At 42.8% G+C, this 22,097-nt stretch overlaps 1 protein-coding gene across 2 annotated transcripts; it reads right to left on the reverse strand.

Moving 5' to 3' along the window:
- Positions 1 to 1,430: 1,430 nt before the first annotated feature.
- Positions 1,431 to 14,488, reverse strand: LOC115172897 (mitochondrial basic amino acids transporter). 2 transcript variants are annotated; one of them, XM_029730740.1, is made up of 4 exons: positions 13,968 to 14,488; positions 11,480 to 11,523; positions 6,783 to 6,866; positions 1,431 to 5,416 (listed from the first exon to the last, which is right to left on the reverse strand). In XM_029730740.1, the coding sequence occupies exons 1-4, from the start codon at positions 14,005 to 14,007 to the stop codon at positions 4,643 to 4,645; spliced, it is 942 nt and encodes a 313-aa protein (XP_029586600.1). In that variant the 5' UTR covers positions 14,008 to 14,488; the 3' UTR covers positions 1,431 to 4,642. The 2 variants fall into 2 exon arrangements, with proteins under 2 accessions (XP_029586600.1, XP_029586601.1); XM_029730741.1 differs by lacking the exons at positions 11,480 to 11,523; positions 13,968 to 14,488 and adding an exon at positions 7,150 to 7,586.
- Positions 14,489 to 22,097: the final 7,609 nt, after the last annotated feature.

Genomic DNA, 22,097 nt, shown 5'->3' on the forward strand with positions numbered 1-22,097 from the left:
CAACTAACACATTTACATTTTAGTCATTTAGCAGACGCTCTTATCCAGAGCGACTTACAGTAGTGAATGCATACATTTCATACATTTTTTTCTCCATACTGGTCCCTCGTGGGAATCGAACCCACAACCCTGGTGTTGCAAACACCATGCTCTACCAACTGAGCCACACGGGACACGATAGTCATTCAGCCATTAAAGTGCCCTAGAATTGATGATAGCAATAATATGAGGAATATTGATGTTACCATCAGGAAATCGAACAGAATTGAGCTAAAATAATACGATACTTAGTATTTCTAACAATAGAACTAGAATCCATTCATCCATCCAGATTCTATGGTATAAACAATGGTAATACGATACTTAGTATTTCTAACAATAGAACTAGAATCCATTCATCCATCCATATTCTATGGTATAAACAATGGTAATACGATACTTAGTATTTCTAACAATAGAACTAGAATCAATTCATCCATCCAGATTCTATGGTATAAACAATGCCCCTCCCCTCGACTTGTAGCTCCGTCGAGGAACACTGCCCCTCCCCTCGACTTGTAGCTCCGTCGAGGAACACTGCCCCTCCCCTCGACTTGTAGCTCTGTCGAGGCTCTCCAGAAGGGGGTGTATGTGAGCTGCCCCAGAGTTGAGGAGATCTACCACTGTCTACGCTACTCCTGTTACACCACCACCACAGCCAGGAAGTGCAGCCTTTAGCCAGCCATCACTACCTAGTTCCCCATTGGCACTAATCTAAGGTCTTGCCCAGTTTTGCCCTTTTTCCTCCCTAATGGTTACTGGTTAGCATTTGGGGAGAGTGAGATGATCCAACAACTGACCCCGAAAGACAATTTCCCTCAAACAGGACCTTTAACGGCATCACGGCCTGGAATTGTGGCACCAAATGGAATAAAACAGACAAACAAGGAGGGATTATCTGGACTTGTCCAATAAGAAAGGGACTGAAACAGGGAGGGATTATCTGGATTTGTCCAATAAGAAAGGGACTGAAACAGGGAGGGATTATCTGGATTTGTCCAATAAGAAAGGGACTAAAACAGGGAGGGATTATCTGGATTTGTCCAATAAGAAAGGGACTGAAACAGGGAGGGATTATCTGGACTTGTCCAATAAGAAACAGTCATTTTCATGCCCTATTGCAAAATGTTTTCAGTTGTGTTCCCTAATGAACAAGGCCCAGCCTTACTGTAAATATTTATTGCACGTTGAAATAAGACTTGACGGACACCAAGGTGAATGTACAGTATGGTGGATGTACATTGGTAGCACAATGCATCACTGCATTTGTTTTGTTAAACAAATGATTGAAGCTATTACCATTTCTGTTCAAATAACAGTTGTATTTTTGTTCATATTTTGTAAAGAGATCAAATATATACAGTTTCGATTGCAGGAATAAAAATGCACTATTTCTCTATAACTAAATTGCTTTATTCCAAAACAAAGTGTTTGACATGATTCAGTCAAAACACATTGACAGATATAAGTACACAAAATGAAGTTCATACACCTAGATTTCTTAGTGTTAGATTCATGTTTTCTTTGTCCAACATTTATAGTTGATTGTAGCAGATAACATGCAACCTTATGTCTTCGCACAGCCGCCGTCTCTCCCACACTCTGGGGGTGGAATTCCATGAGTCTGGCAAGCGAGATTAGTAGTCTGTCTGAACCACAAGAAGTCCCTCTTTCCTTACATACAGAAGAGACTGACTCTAGGACACGTCATTGGTCTACTGCTGTTATCCGCACTTACACTGGTTGCATTCCAGTCTTTATGACAATTGCATATAAGTACACAACCACATTACATAAGATGACTTTGGGAATGAGCATGCACTATGGATTGATTTAGCCCAGAACTCTGTTAAGGTCTGAATATAACAGTGCTGTGTTTGAGAAACGGATTGTACTTCGACTTGTTGATGGTATCAAAGCTCTATCCACATGACTCCTTTCTCAAAACCAAATCAGCATTACCGATAAATAATTTCCTTGTTTTGCCCTAGAATAAAAAAATAAACACATTCTTGGACCTTTGTTTTGCCTTTAAAATCTATTTCTGCCTGTTCTAGAGCAGTGCCTGTTCTAGAGCAGTGCCTGTTCTAGAGCAGTGCCTGTTCTAGAGCAGTGCCTGTTCTAGAGCAGTGCCTGTTCTAGAGCAGTGCCTGTTCCCTTCAGTTTGAGGTGCACCTATACTATGATTCACTTCTTTTGGGGGGGGGGGGGGGCTGTGTGAAGAGGTAGGGTTTTCCAGACTATGGACAGGGACTCTGATTTCCTAGCTTCTGTGGGAAGCTGGTTCCAGCATCGGGGTGCCTGGGACAGAGAAGAGCTTTGACTGGGCTGTAAACTACAAGCAACGAGTTATGTGCCTTCACATGTTAACTCATGGGGAATGCCAATAGGCTAATGGCAAACAAATTGTGTAAAAGTACAGCTATCATGCTCAAACAAATAATGGTGTTCCAAAACTATATTTAAAGATTGATCATGAATAATATTGTGTTGCATTTAAAGGGCATTTCTTTAGCAGAGGTCAGCATGTTGGAGAAGTAGGGGCTCAGGATGATAGACTAGTTTCCCACTACTAATTACCAGTTGGGATGACCGTTCAAGTGGATTTTTCCCAGTCGTATGCTGCCATTTACTAGAGGTTATGAAACACAGCATCAGGCTTAGCCTTACATGTGCTAAGGTCAAGATTCATTACGATCACGCTTTGTTGACAACAACGCACCTTTTAAAAGCAATGTGCAGTAGACCTGTCGCTGCATGTCGGCTCAAATCGGAAATTACCTTAAAAATGGCGATCGTATTGAATCTTAGGCAGAAACACAGACAATGGTACTCTGTTACTGTGTCTTGAAAAAACATGACAAAGACTCATATCAGAGTTTTATTCTGACATGTTTTTTTCCCCACATATTGCTTTGGTTGAAAGACATTACGACCGATACAGAACAAATATGATACGTACAAATTAAGAGTAACTGGCCTTTTCAAGCACTTGTGCTCTTCTGAGCAAATATCTAGCTCTGATTGGTCGTTTTACATTACAGTAAAACAGAAAGGAAGCAGCATTCCATTTAGTTGAGTTGCCCTTGAATGTCTAGGTTCTAAACAGGTGCTTAACAAGACGAGGGAGCGAAAGCACGGACCCAAATTCACAGTATAAATACATCATGAGTAACATCTCTGTACAAGCAGTGTCATCCACCATATAGAAACTAGTTATGTAACATGTTCTTGTGAACCACACGGTTGCAATTCAATTCAAGAGATTCCTTTCCACATATATATAGCATACTTGTAGGATAATTTATCAAATAAAAATCATGAGATGTATAGTCAATATCATGTTTGTTTGTAAAATTGTACCACTTTTGCCCAAAATGTAACAGAATCAGGCTGTAAATGCATATTGCTAGGAACTGTGCTGCCTCAAATACAGTACAATTCTATTGTACAAAAGAAATGTCTTAATCAAAACAATTATAATTTTCCTCTGCACTTCGCTCATGAAATTTCATGGTCATTTCAGCACACATGAGCAAGTATTTCAGTTAATTATGAATCTTTCGGTAAAATTAGAAATAAGGTGCCACCTTTACAAGGTCTGAGACAAGACAGAGTTGAAATCCATGACTGTGTTTAAGTTTAGGATTATCAAGAACTAAGGCTGCTTTTACCCAGGCAGCCCAATTCTGATCTATTTGGCAATAATTGGTATTTTGACAAACAGATCAGCTCTTTCACCAATAGTTGGGCAAAAGATCAGAATTGGGCTGCCTGTGTAAATTCGGCCAAGAGTGATTTAATCAGGAACCAGCTAATGCAGACCTCACACCCGACTCTGGAATATCCAGTGGCATTCCAACGGCGTAGATAAAGGTTACTCGAGAGAATCTTCACTCGGACCTATGGGTACATTCACACTGCTAAAAATCTATGCAAGGAAGTAATTTCATTGGTCCTAGCCGGCATAATCATTGATTAGAACCAATGAAATGGCTTCCTTTCTGGATGAGTCCCCCCCCCCCCTCAAGCTGTGTGAATGGAGCCTTAGTTTGGAATCCCTGGCTCGGATTCTACTAATGAGTATTTCAATAGGAAAGCTTCATGTATCTATACAGTAGAGTATATGTACATACCTTCAGACCAGTGGAGGCTGCTGAGGGGAAAACGGCTCGTAATAAATGGCCGGAACGGAACAAATGGAACGGTATCAAACGCCTGGAAACCATGTGTTTGATACTATTCTACACAGATTCCACTCCAGTCATTACCACAAGCCCTTCAGACATACATAAATATACTCAGCTGTGCACACATATACATGTATAAGGGATGACTAGGTCAGCCATTTTTGTGCTTTTTCACTGATGTTTTTTTCCCACGATTTACCAATTAGTTCTCAAAAAGACTAAACAATTATATAAAAAAGGGACAAGTATTTACAAGCGCGGTTTACCATCTGAACATACATACATCTTGTAAAAATAGCCTTTGTGAAGCTGACGTTGAGTGGTCAAGTCACATCGGCTTATTAGCTGGTGCATTGTGGGACCATTTCCAACCCAATAAGGTTCACCAGAGCAGAAACACCATCTTCTCCCATTCACAAGCTTGAGGGCTGGGCCTGCTGTGGGCTCACAGTGAGCGAGGAGTGGGCAGGCTGGAGCTCGCAGTCTTTGACGGCGCTCTCATCGTCTCGCATGTACATGAGGAACAGAGTCACGGTGGCGAAGGTGGTGGCGTTGACGGGGAACGCCCGGAGCAGCGTGGAGGTGAGGCCGTGTGTGAACACCCGCCAGCCCTCCCGCTTCAGGCTCTGACGCACACAGTCCGCGATGCCATTGTACTTGTTGTGGCCGCCCACGCCGTCCGCCTGGAGCCGGGACTTTATGACGTCCACAGGGTAGGTGGAGATCCACGAGGCGATGCCCGACATGCCGCCGGCAAACAGCAACTTGAGGATCATGTAGGGGTCATCGGGTTCGCAGCCCAGAGAGCGCGTCAGTACGTCATAGGTCAGGAAGTAGATCCCGAAACCTGGTGTCTCGCGGACTAGCGTGGTCACCATACCCCGGTTGATACCGCGGAAGCCCTCCTTCCGGTAGATGCGCACCAGGCAGTCCAGCGAGTTCTTGTACAGCTTCTGCTTGGACTTCCTCTCGCCCAACCCCTGCAGCTGCATGCGCGTCTTGGCCAGCTCCATGGGGCAGCAAATGACGCTCTGCAACGCGCCCGCCGACGCCCCGGCCAGGAACTGGTTCAGCGGCGTGTCGTGGCCCAGCCTGCGCATGGCATCGCCCTGGACACCGAACACGATGGCATTGATGAAGGTCAGGCCCATCATGGGGGAGCCGATGCCTTTGTACAGACCCGTCATCTGTGGACACACGGCAGAGCGAGAGACAGAAAGAGCGAGAGACAGAAAGAGCGAGAGACAGAAAGAGCGAGAGACAGAAAGAGCGAGAGACAGAAAGAGCGAGAGACAGAAAGAGCGAGAGACAGAAAGAGCGAGAGACAGAAAGAGCGAGAGACAGAAAGAGCGAGAGACAGAAAGAGCGAGAGACAGAAAGAGCGAGAGACAGAAAGAGCATAATATGGTAATTTAAGTTGAATGAAGCTGAAGAACTTGGCACAAACACACATTAGTAGTAGTTTGCCACAGCCAAATCACACTTTCACCACAATAAATGTTGTTTAAGGACATACACTTTATAAGGCAATACTACAAGGCTAAAATACTAAGCTGCTATTCCACTATAATACTGACAGCCTTAACCTAATACTTAACCGGCTCAAGTGACAAGGTGGTTCTCTTAATTTAGCCATGCAGCAGGCTTAACACCCCGATTGACCTTGGCTACTGATATGTCTTTCCCAACCTCCTCCCCCCCCAGACTGGCCAATAGGCTCCCTGCTAGACTGACCTCTGTGTTGAAGCCATAGAGCTAGATAGAGAACTCATCTTTACATACAGTATGTGCCATTATAGCGTCTGTGACAGCATTGGCAGCGCCATTGAGGTTACAACCCATATGAATTCCCACCCAGTTGACAACTTTAAAATGGTGGAAGCCCTCAATGGCGCTGCCCATGCTAAAACAGCCTTTTGGCCACTATCATTCTCTATGATTGAAGCACAAGACTAACAAGAGACCCTTCTGAGTAGAGCCCTGTTCTAACCAATGGTACAACAGTAGTTGGCACTGCACAGAACACATGGTAATGCCTCATGGCACTGCAGTGCCAACCACCTCCAAAAACAAATCAATTTGAATGAAAGGATTTCACCACTGGTGACTACCCACACACCAGGGTTCCCGTTAGCCGGTAATTGGCGGCTTTTGACCAAAATAAATTATATGAACAGACGATTTTAAAAGAAATAATTATTTTTTTTTTATTATTATTTTTTTTTTAAATCGTCTGTTCATAAAAAAAAAAAAAAATACAATAAAAAAAATACAATCCCACTGCGAAAATAACGCTCTTAATTAATTGATGGAAATATCAGTCAATGTCAACACATATGACCGTCATGCTTATAGGTCTATAGGTGTATTTTCAACAACATACCTAGACTATTTTGAGTGGAATATCACTTGTCAGACAGAGCTAGAAATGCTGCAGCTTCTCAGCTTGTTGCTGATGGAGTGAAACATGCTTTTATAAGGCCAACAATTCTAAACGCAATCGCATGTCAACAGTTTATGACTTGATTCCGTAACGGTAGTGGTCGTACTCACCGACTCTTGCCGTACGATAGACTGGAAGCAGTGATACGTGCCGCGGTACAGAGGTCTGTCCACACTCTGAACTTGGAGTCGTACCTGAAAATGTAAGCCTCAATGTTAGCGAAAAAGCACAGAAGGCAATACCGCCACATTTAATAATAATAAATACATCACACATAAAAGGCATAGGAAAAGAGAATATACACAACAACAAAAAGGTTATTATTGTGTAATGTACTACAATATAAGAGTTGATTTGGGTGACAAAAGAGTAAAATGTTTTTTTTTTAAAGTATTTTGTGCTACTAATTTAAAGTCTGGAAGACCTTTTTTTTTTTTTTTTTCTTCACAAAACAAAAGAGACCTAGACCGTACTTACTAGCTAGGTCACATCCGTGCAGAGGTTGTATATCCCTCATCTAAAAACACAGTGACACTTATGCTGTTAAAGACAGCCCTCCCTGTTCAGGGATAAAACAGTGTCCCTCCCTCCACATTTCTGTACTCAAAATATATATTTTAAAAAAATAAAAAAAAAATTTGACTCAAATTGTCAAAATATGAAGTACAAATATCCTGATACATGTGTTATAACTTGTACACGTAGAGATTACGAGCCAACAGCAAAAATATTTCAAGATTCAGTGTCTGCAAATTACAGCTCTTAGAAGACTAATCGTATGAGAAGATAAACATTTCAGTATAAACCTCGTAAATTGTATCATTAAAACAATTAAACCTGATTATTAGGCTCAAAATAGCCTCATGCAAACTTTATTGCCATGATTGGTATGACTTTACTAGAAATGTACTATCAAAAATACCTTGCACACTGCCTTAGAAAAGATATGTTTTACCGGCAGGTTGGAAGTAGAATCTTGTATACAGGGGGATCCATAGCATTCAAAAATGCAAACCCCTAAAATGTGAAACGGAAAAACAAACACAGAAGAACACCTGCAGATACACTGAGTGTACAAAACAACCTGACCAGGTGAATGCTATGATCCCTTGTTAAAAGGGGAGGAGACAGGTTAATGAATCATTTTTAAGCCTTGAGATAATAGAGACGTGGATTGTGTATGTGTGACATTCAGAGAGTGAATGTGCAAGACAAAATATTTAAGTGCCTTTGAACAGGGAATGGTAGTAGGTGCCAGGCACACCAGTTTGTGTCAAGAACTGCAACGTTGCTGGGGTTTTCCAAGCTCAACAGTTCTTTCAGTCGACATCTCACTATGGGACACGGCCCCTTTTTCGGGTCATTATTTGAAGCCTTATTCAAATCACTCCTAACAGGCCAATCAGAGCTGTGTGTGTGTGTACGCCCCGAGTGTCTTAACACACTGCACTGGTTTCCTCTTTCTTAGTCCATCTGGTTACTAGCCCGTTAAGCAGCTTTATTCAGTAAACTAGCTCTCAACTTAACAGTTCATTTCGGTGTGGGTTACTACCAACACATAGCATTGAGTGGCTTGTTTTCTATTTTTCAGGAATGCCGCTAACTTCAGCTTCACTTTACTGAGTGAAATTACCTCAGTTAGCAGCACTTTTTGTTGTCGGCTAGATACTGTACACCTGTTGCCTGGCATACACACAATTGGCGTCGTTAGCTAGCTGCACTGCTTTAGCATCCTGCTAATAGCAGGTTCCAACAAATTTTAGCTACTTCTACCCGGGGTCTCTAGCTCTGTCTGTTCCCACTTTCGGAGTTAGCTAGCTGAACTTTTGAGTATCTTGGCTAGTTAGTGGGCTAACAGCACCACTGATGTTTTAGCTAGCAATCTCTGGGCTAAAGCCCCATTCGGTTTGTTTGGCTAGCATGAGCGTTTGTGTTTCTTCAGTGTGTTACCCCAACATTGATGCACCATCCTTTTTTTTTATTCCCCTGTGAAAGATAAACCAGCCGTTCGTTCTACCTCAAGTTACTTGGTTTACAGACCGAGTCGGCACTTTGTATCCCACGCGACGGCTCGGCTAGCTGGCTATCAACACTCAGGTAAAGAAAGCCAGCTAATTCACTACATTGAAAGTATAAAGATGGCATTTATTTCTCACCACCCTGGTAAATAAAGCTGTCTGTTTCTGTTTACCTGGCTCAAGCTCACATTACCCAGTGTCTCTCCCAACTTCCCATTGTAGTAGCAGCGTGTGGAGTGGCTAGCTAGCCCCCCGGTAATTCCATTTGCTTTTGTCCGTCCTGTCGAAACGCAATGTCAACAGGCTTACCGGCAAAGTCGTCAGGGAAGGGAGCGAAAAAGCAGAAAAAGCCTAGCAACGCTCACCCTGGCAACTGCAGGCATTACATGTCCGGGACATATTCCCATACGCTCTGTACTACCTGCCTCGGCGTTGAATACGCTATGGAGGCTCCCATCGACCCCGCTGGTTGTGTGCATTTCGCTCAGCTGGAATCCAGTGTCCTTAGACGTAGAGTGAAGTACATGGAAAGTATTGCCCAGGCCTCATACCTGCGTGAGGACAACTCCGTTGACAACAAAGTCCCAGAGGAGGGAGAAGCTACTAAGGCATCCCCTCAGTCTGCGCTTCAGGCTGATTCAGAGATTCCACACTTTTACCAGGGGGAGGACCTTAATGCCGACAAATCTGGATGTGAGGACGACGGCATGTCTCTTGCCGCATTAGGCAGCACCCTTTGACCAGCTGATGGATTACACCACTGAAGAATTTTCTCCTCTGCTCAGTTTGTGCTACCCAGCCAGACTGAAGAGGTAGGGCAGGAGTCAATAACTGACCTCCTTTCTTCGAGGCAATCAGATGCGCTGCCCTACCTGAACGGACAGATCGATCCCACCAGGCTGTTTGGACCAGCCATAATCGGAGATACAGGCCAGGTTAAATTCTAAGAAAAGGAGACTGAAGTGCTGGGCTCCCTGTTACCACAGAAACAAGCCCTGAATCCCCAGATTCACCCAGGTCTTCACTAGGAGTCCTCCCTCCCAGAACTGGAGGATCCCCAAGAAGCCTCAGCCTTCTCCAGCAGCTCCGACCCTGGGACAGACAGTCAGCCTACCAGCAACGCGGTGCCTCAGGGCATCACTCCAAGCAATTAGCAGTGGAGACCCCCTTGGCGCCATCCGGAGGGAAGGGGAAGAATCGGCACACCTAGCGCAAGGCGCTGGGGCTCGATGAGCTGGCAGAACTCCTCCGACCTCGACGACCATAGTCTCCTCTGGAGTCCTGCTGCAAGTCACACAAGCTTGTTTACACACGGCATAGGTGTAGCACAGGAGCCAGCCAGCCAGCCAGCCCCCCCCCTCCAAACAACGCCTCTCCCATTGGAGGCTATCGCCAAGGCGTACAGTTGTTGGGGATTGCAGTCTCCCCTGGGTGTCAGAACATTCCACTAGAGGAATTGCCACAATTGTCACATAATGGGCACTGTTCAGAGGCATCTCCATCTTTGTGCGGTGGCTAGTTGGGCTTCCCCTTGGTGAGGTTCTATCGCCTGGACGTTAACTGCGCCCTCCCTGCGCAGTCCTTGGCAGTGGAGCAAAGTAGGATGGATCAGGCACATTACCATGTACCACAACAGGATTCTCAGGAAACAGGAAATGGGCTATTAGCAATCGGGGCATTTTGCAAGTGTTCCATAGTGAGATGTCGAACCGAGTTGACTTGTGTAAGACGTAGTTCTTAGAATGAGGAAACAAGAGCAGTGTAGGGTGTTATATAGACACATGGGGCATACACCCACAAAGCTCTGATGGAATAAGGCTTCAACCAATGACCCGCAAAGAAGGCGTGTCCCATAGTGAGAGGTCTCCCTCAAAGAACCGGGGTTACATAACGTAATCCAAAGTTTCCTGTGTGTATTAAGAATGGTCCACCATCCAAAGGACATCCTGACAACTGTGGGAAACATTGGACTCAACATGGGTCAGAATCCCTGTAGAACTTGACACCTTGTAGAGTCCATGACCCAATGAAGTGTATAACTCAACTGTTTATTTACAGAGCTTTCCAATGACCTATGCCGTCACAGCCTCAACATATCATGTGGCTTAGGCGTTAGTGAAAACTATATTTGGGTTATGCATATGATGAGTGTAGGGGTCAGCTGAGCTTGAGGCAATACACTCACTCATACAAAAACAAAAAGGGAATAGCTTGAAATGTCATCTATAACAGACAGAAACCTGGCATGCTTCTGGATCAGTTAATTGTTCGTTGTGTGCACATTGTGGGTCTGATACGGTTGCTCAGCAAGCTTCAACGTGCACTGCCAACATGCCATGCATAGACAACAGCTCTTTAGCTCTGGTCCATGAGCTAACTAGGAGGAGATGTCTGTTCCGTTCCAAGAACAGATTGGGTTGCAGTAAGACACCGGGTAAAGAATGTTTTGTGCTCTACTTTTTAAACAGCAGTGTGTAGATATGACTCTAGGTCAGAAAACCAGCCAAAAACCCACGTGTGTGTGTGTGGGGTCTGGAAAAAAGTGCAGTTTGCTATATGCAAGTAATAGCCGAGAAATGCGGTTCCTGAAACGTTTTGATTGGGAGAGAGCATGAATATTTCATACTTTATCAAACACTTTGGGTCATCTCTTCTATATTCAAACATGCCCTTTCGAGGAGCCTCGATAAACACCACGGTAGCTAAATAGGAATTACATTTCAGTGTGATTTCTAAGAAAAAGATAACACATGCCAGGCAATTGCCAACCAGATAAAACATAAACCCACCTTTACAGTGTCAAAAGGATGCCCGACCAAGACACCGGCAGCACCTGGAAATGACAAAGATGAACAATTAAAATCAGCACTTTGCTTGTTGGAGGAGGTTGATATGTAACGTGGTCTAAAGCTATGTGAAACAATTACAAAACCTGACAACTTGGAGAAAGAGTGGTAACTAAGTACAAGTATAGGTACAGTAAACAGCATGGAGACACTGTTTAATACTCAGTCTTTGAGCCTAGACCTGATGCAAGTTACAGCACTTTCAGTGGTGGTGGGTGCATGTTTGAATATCAAGTGCATTACACAAGAACAAACAGTCTTCTCTGGACTGCCCATCAGCTGTTCACTGTACTGTACACGTGTCCTTAACATTGCTTAGCGATACTGTGTGACACCACCTGTACATCACAGGATAAAACCCTACCTAGGGCTGTTTCAGGTTAGGGGCACTTGTATGTGTTCTGGCTTGGTGTTTGAGTGAAGCAGTGGTGAATTCATGTGATTTTCAAGAAACCAGTTTTATAACATGAGTTACAAAACCCATGATGCATCTGAAAAAAAATCAATGGTCATTCTGTGTGTGTTGTGTACAAACATAAGCATGTCACTGCACCTGCACAATTTCATACACAACCAATACAATTTTAGATTTTTAAGGACTAAGATGTTTAGTTTTTGGCAAAGTGTCAATTTTTTTTATGTGTTTGCCTGAATTATTTTACATTTTCACCCCAAATTTACATTACTGAAATTCACCCAGACTCAATTCGCAGGTCATTTAACTTCAGAAAAACCTAACTTATTTGAATAAAACAAAATATGTTGCTGTAGTTTGTCCAGAAATAATAATAATAATAAAATGGTTTACTAGTTGAAGTGTTACTATAATATTTATGTACAGTGTCTGGACATGGGTCTCACTTTGGTAACACTAAGTTCCTGTAAAAACTCCATTTTTTAAATAACATTTTATGATGATTTTAAATAACATTTTATGATTTTATGATTACATGATGCATCATCTAGGAGTAGTCGTCTTTAGATAAGCACAAGTTAATTTATTTTCTTATATGCCTTCAGGAGGTTCTTATTCTCAAACTTTGCCTTTACCCCACTTGGCCTTCTCAACAAAACAGCTCAAATGCTCAAATTGGGGTTCTGAGGAGTATTTCTGTCTGTAATAAAGCTCATTCTGATTGGCTGGGTCAGGCACTCTAGTGAGTTGGCCTGGCTGCCAATTGGAGGGCATAGGCCCACCCATCGCTGCCCAGTCATGTGAAATCCATAGATTAGGACCTAGGGAATTTATTTCAATTGACTGATTTCCTTAAATTAACTTTAACTCAGTAAAATCTTTGAAAATGTTGCATTTATATTTTTGTTCAGTAGAAATATATTTTCCCAGTGTTGTGTATCTCAGGCCTTTTCATTATGGGAGCAATGTTTAAAAAATAAATAAAATAAATACTTTGGACTGTTGCATTAATGAGAATTGTGGAAATTGTAGTTGAATAAAATCTAATCAAAATGCATTAAATTGATCAGTACAGATCCCAAAGTCAGTGATTCAATAGGACATGAAAAATTACACTTGAGAATTTTGTCAAATGTCAGTTTCGTAGGAATGACCCACTGCAGAAAGATGACCCTAAAGAACATTTGTCTGACCCCCACTTTCAAGACATTAGTAGTAGCCGAGACAGTAACGCAATAACGCCCAATCATAGACATATTGACAAATAAACTTTCTGGCTAAGCTGACATTCATATTCATTGAGATGGGGTTAACTAAAGCAATGATAAATATTGATAGGAAGTTAGGAATTGACTTCCTGTGGATAAGAATTTTAACAATGTAGTACAATCAAAGAAACTGGTCAAATGCTACACAGGTCCTATTTCACAACGCCCAAGGGTTAAAACTACACCTGGTTTAGTTTAGGGGGTATTCTGTGTGTCCTGAAAAATCCGAAGATTACCAAGTACCAAATTCGCCCTTTAATTTCATCACTTTTGACCATGTGAAGTTGACTTTATGTCGCTAGTGTAATTGGTGCTTGAGAGGGGACTCCCATTTTTACCACTCACAGCACATGGTTTGGAATGAAGTGAATTGTCTGGGTGTGAGCATAAAGTTTCACTAAAATATATTTTGTGTTTCTAAGAAATCAAAAACAGGTTTAGCCAGCTAAGCACATTTAATATAGGATTTCACTACAATGGGGGCAAGAAAGTGTGCTAGACAATGAACAGTACTCTGTAATTTTCCATTCATGAAACGTACATTTTCTGGGGCAAACTTACGCCATCACTAGGCACATTTCTGCATTGGCCAACTAGCTTTGCTAGCCAAACTCATGAATCATTCATTCAAAGCGTTTCCAACCTGATGCATTTTGCAAGCCTTTTACATGACTCCGTGCTGCCACGTAGCAAGCATTGAAGCAATCTATCCATGGGTGTGCTTTCTAACTAACGTGAGTTAACTTACCTCCTATGCATCCTGCTGCAAAATCCAATATAAAGTCCATTCCCTCAAGAGTCTTTGAATTAGTCAAAAGCTAGCTATCAAATGAGCCTGTATTTCTCCGTAGCACACGAGGCTATCTAATTCAAAGTTCAGGCTTGGTCCAAAAGCTAACTACAATCTTGTATCGCTTCAAACTAGACGAATAATTTAGTTAACTAGCAGTGTCGACCTGTAGTTTGATGGCTGCATCTGTAACGTTAAAGAATAGCTGAATTGCTAGCTACAGTAACGTGAACTAGCTCCCGTCTCCTCTCGAATAAAAGCGAGTTTGCGAAGGTCTGTTGATAACACTACCCAAGTGAGCTCCTGAATAAGACAGATAGCTAAGTAGCTTAATGTGTATGATTTGATTATTGAATTGAGGGCGCTCCTAAAGTTCACTACCTAGCTAGCTACCCCCCACCAGCTGTCTTCTTCCTTCCGCACGTTGTTTCTATTTCTGACTGTATCCCGTGAAATTCAAAGCCCCTTTTAACTAAGCATTTAGCCCAATCAGATCACTGCGATGAAGACAACACCCCTACCGCCCCGCACGCTGATTGGCTCCAGTTGATTTTTCACGGGTTGTGATCAAAAGCTCTGACCGCAGTACTTTCTGATCCAAACAACTGATTTAGGATCAGCTCTCCCCTTACCTAGTCTAACCATTTACTCCTAGTACCCTATAGTACCCAAGTATGCAAAACAGACCCTAAACCAGATGTTACGGGAAAAATATTGTAAAATATTAACCAAGACAAATGACATGCAAGATTGCAACATCTGTAGCATTTTAGACATTCTGAAAAAACAATCTGGAAAAAAAACCTGACTGTATGTTAACATAAAAAATATATGCTTATTGTTGCACTTTTACTTTTTTTGAGCTGCAAAAATATTTACATTGTAGCTAGTTTATATTTGCATATTCAGCTGTATTCTTGAAAGTGGCCAAAGGTACTTACATTTTTTAGGTTTTATACTATAGTTTCTTTATACTTCTGTGAATATTTGTTGGTGTATTTTATCCATTGGGATGTTGAGGCATTGGGGCATTTCAACAGTGCTTGTTTGTATATCTACCAGACGTGTAATCCTTTTGGCTTATACACCTACAGTAAGACTTCTTGAGTCACTGATACCTGACCCTCCTCTGCTTGCCATGCCCATGTTTTCATAACTGGTATCATATTTTATCACTTGAGAGATAGGAAGAGAGAAGGGGGAGAGACAGAGAGAGAGTGAGAGAGAGAGAGAGAGAGAGAGAGAGAGAGCGAGAGAGAGAGAGAGAGAAAGAGAGAGAGATAATGTTTTTCTATTATATTGTTTATTTCACTTTTGTTTATTATCTATTTCACTTGCTTTGGCAATGTAAATATATGTTTCCCATGCCAATAAAGCCGTTTGAATTTAATTTAATTGAGAGAGAGAGAGCGAGAGAGAGAGAGTGAGAGAGAGAGAGAGAGAGAGTGAGAGAGAGAGAGAGAGAGAGAGAGAGAGAGAGAGAGAAAGGGAAAACCCTGGTTGAATCAATGTTGTTTCCATGTAATTTCAACAAAAACATTTAATGTGAAGTTTCTATTTGTATTTGTATTTACTATGGATCCCCATTAGCTGCTGCCAAAGCAGCAGCTACACTTCCTGGAGTCCAGCAAAATTAAGGCAGTTTATACAATTTTAAAACATTACAATACATTCACAGATTTCACAACACACCGTGTGCCCTCAGGCCCCTACTCCACCACTACCACATATCTACAGTACTAAATCCATGTGTATGTATAGTGCGTATGTTACCGTGTATGTGTGTATGCATGTTTCTGTGCCAATGTTTGTGTTGCTTCACAGTCCACGTTTTGAATCAATGTGGAAAACTGATTGGATTCACACATATCACAAGTCCTCGGGCCAGACGAATTATCAGGACGCGTATGCAGAGCATGCGCTGACCGCCTGGCAAGTTTCTTCACTGACATTTTCAACCTCTCCCTGACCGAGTCTGTAATAACTACATGTTTCAATCAGACCACCATAGTTCCTGTGCCCAAAAACGCCAAGGTAACCTGTCTACATGACTTTCGCCCCATAACAATCAGATCTGTAGCCATGAAATGCTTTGAAAGGCTGGTCATGGCTCACATCAACACCATCATCTCAGACACCCTGGACCCACTCAAATTCACATACCTCCCCAACAGATCCACAGCTGACGCAAGCTCTATTGCACTCCACACCGCCCTCTCCCATGTGGACAAGAGTAAAACCTATGTGAGAATGCTGTTCATTGACTACAGCACAGCGTTCAACACCATAGTGCCCTCCAAGCTCACCAGTAAGCTCAGGACTTCCTGAAGGACAGCCACCAGGTTGTAAGGGTAGGCAACAACATATCCGCCACGCTGTCCCTCAACACGGGGGCCCCTCAGGGGTGCTTGCTTAGTCCCCTCCTGTACTCCATGTTCACCCACGACTGCGTAATCGACATGACTCCAACACATCATTAAGTTCGTTGACGACACGATGGTGGTAGGCCTGATCACCGACAACGATGAGATAGCCTACAGGATGGAGGTCAGTGACCTGGCAGTGTGGTGCCTGGACAATAACTTCTCCCTCAATGTCAACAAGACAACGGAGCTGATCGTGGACTACAGGAAGGCCGAGCATGCCCTGATCCATAATGATGGGGCTGCAGTGGAGCTTGTCGAGAGCATCAATTTCCTCGGTGTCCAAATCACTAAGGAATTAACATGGTCCACAGACACCAACACAGTCACGAAGAAGGCACTACAAAGCCTCTTCCTCCTCAGGAAGCTGATCAGATTTGGCATGACCCCTCAGATCGTCAAAAAGTTCTACAGCTGCACCATTGAGAGGATCTTGACTGGCTGCATCACCGCTTAGTATGGCAACTGCTTGGCACCCGACCGCAAGGCGCAGAAGCCAACCCCAAGACATAGACTGTTCTCTTTGCTACCACACGTCAAGCGGTACCCATGCACCACGTCTGGAACCAACAGGACCCTGAACAGCTTTTACCCCCCAAACCATAATAAGACTGCTAAACATTTGACCAAATAGCTACTTGGACTATCTGCATTGAACCCTTTTTGCACAAACTCTTTTGACTCATCACATACTCTGCTGCTACTGTTTATCATCTATCATGTTGTCTAGTCACTTTACCCCTACCTACAGTATACTGCTGTTACTGTGTAGTATCTATCCTTTACCCCTACCTTCAGTATACTGCTGTTACTGTCTATTATCTATCCTTTACCCCTACCTTCAGTATACTGCTGTTACTGTCTATTATCTATCCTTTACCCCTACCTTCAGTATACTGCTGTTACTGTCTATTATCTAACCTTTACCCCTACCTACAGTATACTGCTGTTACTGTCTATTATCTAACCTTTACCCCTACCTACAGTATACTGCTGTTACTGTCTATTATCTAACCTTTACCCCTACCTACAGTATACTGCTGTTACTGTCTATTATCTATCCTTTACCCCTACCTTCAGTATACTGCTGTTACTGTCTATTATCTATCCTTTACCCCTACCTTCAGTATACTGCTGTTACTGTCTATTATCTAACCTTTACCCCTACCTTCAGTATACTGCTGTGACTGTCTATTATCTATCCTTTACCCCTACCTACAGTATACTGCTGTTACTGTCTAGTATCTATCCTTTACCCCTACCTACAGTATACTGCTGTTACTGTCTAGTATCTATCCTTTACCCCTACCTACAGTATACTGCTGTGACTGTCTATTATCTATCCTTTACCCCTACCTACAGTATACTGCTGTGACTGTCTATTATCTATCCTTTACCCCTACCTACAGTATACTGCTGTTACTGTCTATTATCTATCCTTTACCCCTACCTACAGTATACTGCTGTGACTGTCTATTATCTATCCTTTACCCCTACCTACAGTATACTGCTGTTACTGTCTATTATCTATCCTTTACCCCTACCTACAGTATACTGCTGTGACTGTCTATTATCTATCCTTTACCCCTACCTACAGTATACTGCTGTTACTGTCTATTATCTATCCTTTACCCCTACCTTCAGTATACTGCTGTTACTGTCTATTATCTATCCTTTACCCCTACCTATATGTACATATCTACCTCAATTACTTTGTACCCCTGCACGTCGATTCCGGTACCCTGTGTATATCGCCAAGTTATTGTAACTCATTGTGTATTTATTCCTCCTGTTATTCTTTTTCTATTCTTTCTCTATTTCTCTCTCTGCATTGTTGGGAAGGGCCCGTAAATCAGCATTTCACTGTTAGTCTACACCTGTTTTCTCTCTCTCTGCATTGTTGGGAAGGGCCCGTAAATCATAATTTCACTGTTAGTGTACACCTGTTGTTTATGAAGCAGGTGACAAATACAATTTAATTTGGTACTTATTATAATGACAATACTGCGTACATTTATTTTCGCAAATACAGTATTGCAATTGTTTGGTCTACTGTTACAATTGCTTTGTCTAAGCAGGTCCTGATATCCTAACTCATAGCATCCTTGAATCCTGCTAGCCTAAACTCACAGCACCAGTTGTTCTTTAAATATTTTGTAAAGTTAGTGTGGGAGAGGTGGAAAACGTATTGTTATCGATCAATAATGACAAACTTCCTGGCATTGTCAAATTAGATGGAAAGCTACTGAGGATGGTAGCTGACTCTATAGACACTCCTGACATTCAAATCTTTAATCTGAGCTGAGAGGAAGGTCTTTGTCCTCAGGCCTGGAGGGAGGGAAGCCAAAGTCATTCCTCGACCCAACAGGGGTAAAGCAGCCTTCACTGGTTCTAACAGCAGACCTATCAGCTTGCTGCCAGCTCTTAGCAAACAGTTGGACAAAATTGTTTTTGACCAAATACAATGCTACTTCTCTGTAAACAAATTAACAACAGACTTTCAGCATGCTTATAGAGAAGGGCACTCAATATGTACTGCACTGACACAAATGACTGATGATTGGTTGAAAGAAATTGATAATAAGAGGATTGTGGGAGCTGTACTGTTAGATTTCAGTGCAGCCTTATATTATTGATCATAACCTGTTGCTGAGAAAGCGTATGTGTTATGACGTCTGCCATATCGTTGATTCAGAACTACAGCTGAAGTCGGAAGTTTACATGTATTTCAAGGCCTACCTTCAAACTCAATGCCTCTTTGCTTGACATCATGGGGAAATCAAAAGAAATCAGCCAAGACCTCAGAAAAAGAATTGGAGACCTCCACAAGTCTGGTTCATCCTTGGGAGCAATTTCTAAATGCCTGAAGGTACCACATTAATCTGTACAAACAATAGTACGCAAGTATAAACACCATGGGTCCACGTAGCCGTCATACCGCTCAGGAAGGAGACGCGTTCTGTCTCCTAGAGATGAACGTACTTTGGTACAAAAAGTGCAAATCAATCCCAGAACAACAGGAAAGAACCTTGTGAAGATGCTGGAGGAAACAGGTACAAAAGTATCTATATCCACAGTAAAACGAGGCCTATATTGAAATAACCTGAAAGGCCGCTCAGCAAGGAACAAGCCACTGCTCCAAAACCGCCATAAAAAAACCAGACTACGGTTTGCAACTGCACATGGGGACAAAGATCGTACTTTTTTAGAAATGTCCTCTGGTCTGATGAAACAAAAATAGAACTGTTTGGCCATAATGTTCATCGTTATGTTTGGAGGAAAAAGGGGGAGGCTTGCAAGCTGAAGAACACCATCCCAACTGTGAAGCACGGGGGTGGCAGCATCATGTTGTGGGGGTGCTTTGCTGCAGGAGGGACTGGTGCACGTCACAAAATAAACGGCATCATGGGGATGGAAAATTATGCGTATATATTGAAGCAACATCTCAAAACATCAGTCAAAGTTGTGGCAAAATGGCTTAAGGTCAACAAAGTCAAGGTATTGGAGTGGTCATCACAAAGCCTTGACCTCAAGCCTATAGGACATTTGTGGGCAGACCTGAAAGAGCGTGTGCGAGCAAGGAGGCTTACAAGCCAGACTCAGTTACACCAGCTCTGCCAGGAGGAATGGGACAAAATTCACACAACTTATTGTGGGAAGCTTGTGGAAGGCTACCTGAAACGTTTGACCCAAGTTAAACAATTTAAAGGCAATGCTACCAAATACTAATTGAGTGTATGTAAACTTCTGACCCACTGGGAATGTGATGAAAGAAATAAAAGCTGAAATAAATCATTCTCCCTACTATTATTCTGACATTTCACATTCTTAAAATAAAGTGGTGATCCTAACTGACCTAAGACAGGGAATTTTTACTCGGATTAAATGTCAGGAATTGTGAAAATCTGAGTTTAAATGTATTTGGCTAAGGTGTATGTAAACTTCCGACTTCAACTGTACTCGGTATTGATATCCCGAAAGAAAGAAACTATCTCACTACAATACATTTTAAAAGAAAGATCTTGCTACCATGGAAAGGAAAATACCTGTCGATGTGTGGAAAAATTACCCAGAGTAACTCTTTAGTCATATCACAGTTTATCTAGTTGCTTATGACCTTGCCTACACCTTGCGAGTTGTTTTTTAAATGATATGAGCAAAAAATATTCCATTTAATTTGGAACGGCAAATCAGACAAAATGGGCCTATTTATATCATTTTCAACCTCTCCCTGTCTGAGTCTGTAATACCAACATGTTTCAAGCAGACCATCATAGTCCCTGTGCCCAAGAACACTAAGGTAACCTGCATAAACGACTACCAACCCGTAGCACTCACGTCTGTAGCCATGAATTGCTTTGAAAGGCTGGTCATGGCTCACATCAACACCTTTATCCCAGAAACCCTAGAACCACTCCTATTTGCATATCGCCCCAACAGATCCACAGATGATGAAATCTCTATTGCATTCCACAACGCCCTTTCACACCTAGACAAAAGGAACACCTATGTGAGAATGCTATTCATTGACTACAGCTCAGTGTTCAACACCATAGTGCCCTCAAATCAAATCAAATTTATTTATATAGCCCTTCGTATATCAGCTGAAATCTCAAAGTGCTGTACAGAAACCCAGCCTAAAACCCCAAACAGCAAGCAATGCATGTGAAAGAGGCACGGTGGCTAGGAAAAACTCCCTAGGAAAAACTCCCTAGAAAGGCCAAAAACCTAGGAAGAAACCTAGAGAGGAACCAGGCTATGAGGGGTGGCCAGTCCTCTTCTGGCTGTGCCGGGTGGATATAACAGAACATGGTCAAGATGTTAAAATGTTCATAAATGACCAGCATGGTCAAATAATAATAATCATTGTAGTTGTTGAGGGTGCAACAAGCACGTCCGGTGAACAGGTCAGGGTTCCGTAGCCGCAGGCAGAACAGTTGAAACTGGAGCAGCAGCATGGCCAGGTGGACTGGGGACAGCAAGGAGTCATCATGCCAGGTAGTCCCGAGGCATGGTCCTAGGGCTCAGGTCCTCCGAGAGAAAGAAAGAAAGAGAGAAAGAGAGAATTAGAGAGAGCATATTTAAATTTACACAGGACACCGGATAAGACAAGAGAATACTCCAGATGAAACAGACTGACCCTAGCCCCCCGGCACATAAACTACTGCAGCATAAATACTGGAGGCTGAGACAGGAGGGATCAGAAGACACTGTGGCCCCATCCGATGATACCCCCGGACAGGGCCAAACAGGCAGGATATAACCCCACCCACTTTGCCAAAGCACAGCCCCCACACCACTAGAGGGATGTCTACAACCACCAACTTACCGTCCGAAGACAAGGCTGAGTATAGCCCACAAAAATCTCCGCCATGGCACAACCCAAGGGGGGGGCGCCAACCCAGACAGGAAGACCACGTCAGTGACTCAACCCACTCAAGTGACGCACCCCTCCCATGGACGGCATGGAAGAACACCAGTAAGTCAGTGACTCAGCCCCTGTAATAGGGTTAGAGGCAGAGAATCCCAGTGGAAAGAGGGGAACCGGCAAGGCAGAGACAGCAAGGGCGGTTCGTTGCGCCAGCCTTTCCGTTCACCTTCACACTCCTGGGCCAGACTACACTTAATCATAGGACCTACTGAAGAGATAAGTCTTCAGTAAAGA

This window comes from Salmo trutta, chromosome 33 (assembly GCF_901001165.1).
Source record: "Salmo trutta chromosome 33, fSalTru1.1, whole genome shotgun sequence".
In the NCBI taxonomy this organism is placed as follows: domain Eukaryota; kingdom Metazoa; phylum Chordata; class Actinopteri; order Salmoniformes; family Salmonidae; genus Salmo; species Salmo trutta.

What these genes read in the sequence shown, in the direction of transcription:
- LOC115172897 (XM_029730740.1), bottom strand. Translation starts at nt 14,007, where the DNA reads ATGGACTTTATATTGGATTTTGCAGCAGGATGCATAGGAG. An exon ending in TGCAGCAGGATGCATAGGAG is followed by an intron (nt 11,524 to 13,967) that starts GTAAGTTAACTC and finishes TGTCATTTCCAG; the next exon opens with GTGCTGCCGGTGTCTTGGTC. An exon ending in CTATCGTACGGCAAGAGTCG is followed by an intron (nt 5,417 to 6,782) that starts GTGAGTACGACC and finishes GTGTGTCCACAG; the next exon opens with ATGACGGGTCTGTACAAAGG.